A 6320-nucleotide genomic window follows, 5' to 3' on the forward strand; every position below is an offset into this window, starting at 1 on the left:
CAACCCCCATCCTGCTGTTTTTCTGGATTTTTTTGTCCACAAAAGGATGCTTACAATCATGAGTTCAATGAACACATATAGCGCTGACAAAATTCTCAAACAGTCAACACAATGAATAACAGTGAGTTTAATTTTTAAAAACTCATACAAATACAGTTGAGTTCAATATCCAAAACTTGACATAGCAGATAGAAATAAGTGGGCATACCTAAATGGGGCTGGAATGTTTTACAGTGTATTCAGACTGTGTTCTCCCTTCATAGGTTGCCTGCAGACTGTGAACACAGAGGGCTACATCACATTGCCCTTGGCCTGTCTGAACAGCATGCTGAGTCCTGTAGTTCACTACTGCTCTAGCCCCTTATTAAAGAACATGTCTGAAAGGCTGGTGAGGATTAACCTCTGAGAAAGGAGAAGTTGAAAGAACACAGTGCATAAAGATCAGTAACACATTTTCTTCTATTTAACAAACTGTGAAGTCTGACATGGTTGTGGGAGCTCAGCATTATTCTTTTGTGACACTAATAATATTGCCAGTGGTTGTTCCATGACTGCACCAAACCAATTCAGGTCCAGGTCCAGGTCCAGTTTTAATTTACATAATCTCAGAGGTTTCAGGACACCTCAGTTCGGATTCAAGAGATTAAAGAATGTTTCTGTCCCAGACTCAGTCATTCTGCTGAACCAGCAACTGGGTTCAGCCCAAAGATACTGAGCAAATTTAACCATGGGATCATGGGATGGGAACAGAAAGGACAGGTCTAATAATTCAGATTGTTGGCAGTATGCTTTAATTAGCCTCAGGCAGTAGATTAACTCATGCACTCCTCTTAAGTGTCCTGTAGTTGATGTGATATTTTTCTCTTTCTAATGAGCTTCTTGTAGTTACCAAGTACGGACAGAATCGTGTCTGATGCAAAAGAAATCTGAGAAATTGATAATAAAAGTAACAATTTATCTCATCATAAGAAAAATGCATTACAAGCCTCCAAAATTGGAACCTTCCACGCTCAACAAGAATTACACGCAGTCATGAAGTGTAAATTGTCTTTATTTTTCCCATTTAAAAATGGATAAAAGTGCTGAACAGTGAGAAAACTTTAGCTTACATTTTACTAAAATAGCTATCCTGAAGATTAGGAGCAAAAATTTGTGATAGTTCATTCAGACAAGAGTAAAGAGACAATGACACGACAAAGATAACTCACAAAGCTGTTGCCAAGCTATGAGGGATCAAGTACAGCTACTGATGAAGGACAAAAATCTTAAAATCAAAAAATTCATTCATTCATTCATTCATTTTCAAAGTCACTTATCCTAATTAGGGTAGCGAGGAAAATAAAAAAATTCATAAAAATTGACAAGTAATATTATACTTTATTATACTGGCTCATTGAGGCCTTAGTTCCAATAATGTATAAAGTATTACATCTCACATTGCATGATCATCAAAACAACATTGTTGTTTTCAGTTGTATTAACATAGAGTGTTTCTAGTGTCTTCGCTTAGAACTATTCACAGAGACTCAGTCTCAGACAAAGGTAAATAAAGAGTAAAAATGTCAGACACATGAGGATATTCAAAGACACAGTATGGAAATTTTGTAAAGAGTCATACCTCCAGATATACACATACAGATATAAATACAGTTTTGAATGTAATTAGTCTCTGAATTGCTTTTACACATCCTCAGGAAATTCCACACGAGACTCAGCTTTGTGTCTTTACACATGAGAAATATGGAGAGAGAAATCCCTATAATTCGTGTGCTGTAAAATTATTCAGATTGTAAAATTATACTTTTACATTTTGTCATTGGGTCTTGATAGGTCCTCATTGTAACAAAGTGCCAAGTGTATACCATAGTGTTTTGGCTGTACTCTGAGATGTTTCCCCAACATAAGGATGTTCTGCACCTCAGATTCTGAATTTATAATAATACGAACAATATAATAAAAGAAATAACAATATCCTTTTCATAGATTTCACCCTCTCAATTTGAACCAGATTATTTGGAATATTTCACTATTCAAATTTGCAACAACTTTGAACAAATATAAAAAAAAATGTATAACATGTCAGGAGGACTTTCCCCTTTTGAGAGCATAGTCTTAAAAACTGAATTTTCTTTTTCTATTCCAGGTATCTGAAGTGCCGACACATCAAATAAAATGTGTATCCAACCATATGTATATGAAAACTACCCCTTTATGGTTACCTCTTCTTCCCGTAAACACACTAATTTCAGTTCCCTATCGGTGCTGACACTGTCAACTTCATGTGTGAAAAACACAGTTTTATATATATATATATATATGTGTGTGTGTGTGTGTGTGTGCGTGTGTTTATGTATTCAGTGTCAGCACCAATATGGAACTCAATTCAACTACTTTACAGGAAGGAGAGGACATCAGAAACCAGACATGTTTAAAGGGGTAGTTTTCATATATCTAAGGTTAGACACATATTAGATGTATTTATACACACACACACACACACACACACACACACACACACATATTTATTCTCTTTGGCTGTAACATATTGTCGCACAAAAGACATCTTATACATTCTTCATTGGCTTCTCTGTTTTGATAGCAGATTCACATGAAAGATAATTCTGCAGTGGAGGCTGAGTTAACCTAGTTCTCAGAATTAACTATCAAAAAAAAAGTGTGAAAACCAGAGCGACAACTTCTTCAAAAAACAATTTCAACATTAGCCAGTGGTTTTCAAGTCTATTTTAAGTTCTCTGCTGTGTTTGCATGAATTGCTTAATATGTAGCTGCAGACAGGTCTTAAAAAGGGAGTGTTCTCTCTCTCTCTGTCTCATTAGCTCCAGTCTCAGACAAGAGCAGAGTCACAAAGGATCACAGGAAACTGATCACACAGATCACTGACAGCTATGAACTACAGCAATTCCTGTTGTCCAGTTGAAGGAAATGTTCTCACCAAAGTGCTTCCAGCTCTGCTCATTTTCATCTTTGTGCTGGGTGTATTTGCCAATGGTCTGGCCCTTTGGGTTTTCTGTTATTATGTGAAGAGTTGGAAGAGTAGCACTGTTTTCCTCTTCAACCTGGCCCTGGCAGATTTCCTCCTGCTCTCTACGCTGCCATTTCGTGCCACTTACTACCTCTCAGGAATGGTGTGGACTTTCGGAGATGCGTTTTGCAGAATTTCTCTCTTCATGTTGGCTATGAATCGCCTTGGAAGCATCATCTTCTTAACAGTCATTGCAGTGGACAGATACCTTCGAGTGGTCTATCCCCACCATCATCTAAACTCGATGACGGCTCCCAAGGCAGCTTGTGTGGCTGCTGGACTGTGGGTGATTAATATTTCTTTGCTAGGTTACATGTTGGATCCAAAAGCCTTCAGGCTGAATGACAAACAGCAATGCGAGAGTTTTTGGATCTGTCGTCCGATGACTGCGATCGTCACAATGCGAAAATGCATCTACTTTCTGTCGTTCTGCATTCCGCTGAGCGTGATTCTATTCTGCACAGCCCGTATCGTCTCACAGCTGCGAGAGAGGCAGCTCAACAAGCACTCCAAGATCAAAAGAGCTCTGTGCTTCATCATCGTCGTGGTGTTCATGTTTGTCGTCTGCTTCCTCCCAAGCAATGTCACCCAGCTGGTCATTTGGACCAAGCTTACCAGTAGCTGGTGCTGCCAGACGATGGAAAACCTCACCACATTGTTCTACATCACCATCAGCCTCACCTACATGAACAGCATGATGAACCCTGTGGTCTACTACTTCTGCAATCCCACTTTCAAGAGAATCTACAACAAGGTAGTAAGATTCAGCAAAATCCCTGTGGAGACAGACACAAGGGAAGACAAGACACGGGACACCGCTTCCCAGACTCCCAGTCAGCTGATTAACTGACGACAGGAAAACCTCATTGGGAGTGTTGTAGACACGTACGCAAATGAACTCCGTCTATAAAACAAATAGTGGGGAGACTGTTGAACACTTAAGCATTAGTAATATTATTCCTCTGTTGAGCTTTGACATGCCTGTGACGCATTTACACAGTCTCTTTTCTTCTCCTTTATATGTGTAAACTGTTAGAAATACCTCGCATATGCATTTTAATTTTTGCTCCTAATCTTCAGGATAGCTATTTTAGTAAAATGTAAGCTAAAGTTTTCTCACTGTTCAGCACTTTTATCCATTTTTAGATGGGAAAAATAAAGACAATTTACACTTCATGACTGCGTGTAATTCTTGTTGAGCGTGGAAGGTTCCAATTTTGGAGGCTTGTAATGCATTTTTCTTATGATGAGATAAATTGTTACTTTTATTATCAATTTCTCAGATTTCTTTTGCATCAGACACGATTCTGTCCGTACTTGGTAACTACAAGAAGCTCATTAGAAAGAGAAAAATATCACATCAACTACAGGACACTTAAGAGGAGTGCATGAGTTAATCTACTGCCTGAGGCTAATTAAAGCATACTGCCAACAATCTGAATTATTAGACCTGTCCTTTCTGTTCCCATCCCATGATCCCATGGTTAAATTTGCTCAGTATCTTTGGGCTGAACCCAGTTGCTGGTTCAGCAGAATGACTGAGTCTGGGACAGAAACATTCTTTAATCTCTTGAATCCGAACTGAGGTGTCCTGAAACCTCTGTGAGATTATGTAAATTAAAACTGGACCTGGACCTGGACCTGAATTGGTTTGGTGCAGTCATGGAACAACCATTGGCAATATTATTAGTGTCACAGAAGAATAATGCTGAGCTCCCACAACCATGTCAGACTTCACAGTTTGTTAAATAGAAGAAAATGTGTTACTGATCTTTATGCACTGTGTTCTTTCAACAGGAAAGGGACTTTAGCTTTAAATGAGTCCGCAGCTGTCAGAGCTGTCACAGTAAACAATAAGCATAAATCATGTTTATGATTGTTGAGATAAAATTACCCTGGGATATAAGAATCCATGTCCCCAACTTATGATGGACCGACTCACAATTTTTTGACTTTATGATGATGTGAAAGCGACACGCATTTGTTACACTTCTGAAGAGTTGAGAAAGTAATGTTTGAAAAGATCACAGAACACCGTGCTGCTTTCATCAGCTGTAATAATTGTAATAGTTGTGTAGTTCTAATAATGTGAAAAAGCAACTGTATATAAATAAATCACAAACAGGGACAAACACTCACTTTAGAGAATTCACTATACATTTCTCTTTTTCTGTAAGAGTCCATTATTATGAGGCATGTAAGTTACCGAATGCAAAAAGGAATATCACACATGTGAATACTTTCTCTGAATCAAGAGGTACATCACTGTAAATAAAGTCTGTTAAATGTGTCAAAAGTCATTCTGTTTACTCATTATCTAACTCGTTAAACATACTGTTGTTGTACCTCAACTGGCAGACCCACTGTGACAGGCTAGAATATTGTGACAATTCAACACAGGCAACACTCTAATCTAAGCAGTGCTGGGTAACTCAGTTATACTGATATGTGCTGGTTGGCAGAATATATTTAACAGGTTTCACTGCATTTGACGTTCAACCTGTGCATCCCATAACTACACAGTACATTCACTCAAAATGAATGAAATTAAACCAAGAATAGTCAAATTATTACGCCTATTACTTCACACAATGCCTAATGCAGATTAGCAATGTACTGGATTTTTTTCAGTCCTCTTGTGCGATTATTAATCGTGACTACCAATACTTTTCTTCTTAAAACTACGTAACCTCTAGCAAATACAAAAATAACAACAAAGTATCTCTTACAATTTACAATTTAGTTATTTGGCAGACGCTTTTTACCAAAGCGACTTACAATCAGTGCATCAGTCTGATTTCTAATACCTCTTGTTGCAATTACTATCTAGTGACCAATTAATCAAGATTTAAACAAAATGCATGTTTGAAAAGATCACGGAACACCATGCAGCTTTCGTCAGGTCAGTAGTTGTAATGATGTGAAAAAGTAACTAGTCCCCACCTTTAGGTAGCCGCACATCCCCCCAATCAACAAGCAGCGCCCTCTACTGGTTACTAAAAAAAACATATCTAAAACAGTTCGAAATTTCATGGAGGGTTTTAGCCATAGGCGTATTAATTCCCCCTTTCTTAAACAGTAGCTGGCTATACTGGGTATACTGTGAAACTCATAGTCACCACACATTCGGTAGAAACCGTACTTTGAATTTTTATCTTTTCCCGGGCTAGCGATATGTGGTATGATACCGTCTCGTGATGCTGGGCAGCAGCACCGAGCTGCAGCTCCCTGTCAGCCACATGATTACGAGGGTAAACAACCGATACTCTGATACTGG

The 6320-nt window shown here is 38.3% G+C and overlaps 1 protein-coding gene across 1 annotated transcript; it reads left to right on the plus strand.

Annotated features, from left to right (window-relative positions):
• The first annotated feature begins 2906 nt into the window (after nt 1-2906).
• LOC115830299 (hydroxycarboxylic acid receptor 2-like) lies at nt 2907-3893 on the plus strand. Its single transcript, XM_030794450.1, has one exon. The coding sequence runs from the start codon at nt 2907-2909 to the stop codon at nt 3891-3893; it is 987 nt and encodes a 328-aa protein (XP_030650310.1).
• Nucleotides 3894-6320: the final 2427 nt, after the last annotated feature.

The sequence above is a fragment of the Chanos chanos genome, chromosome 1 (genome assembly GCF_902362185.1).
Source record: "Chanos chanos chromosome 1, fChaCha1.1, whole genome shotgun sequence".
Classification (NCBI taxonomy): Eukaryota; Metazoa; Chordata; class Actinopteri; order Gonorynchiformes; family Chanidae; genus Chanos; species Chanos chanos.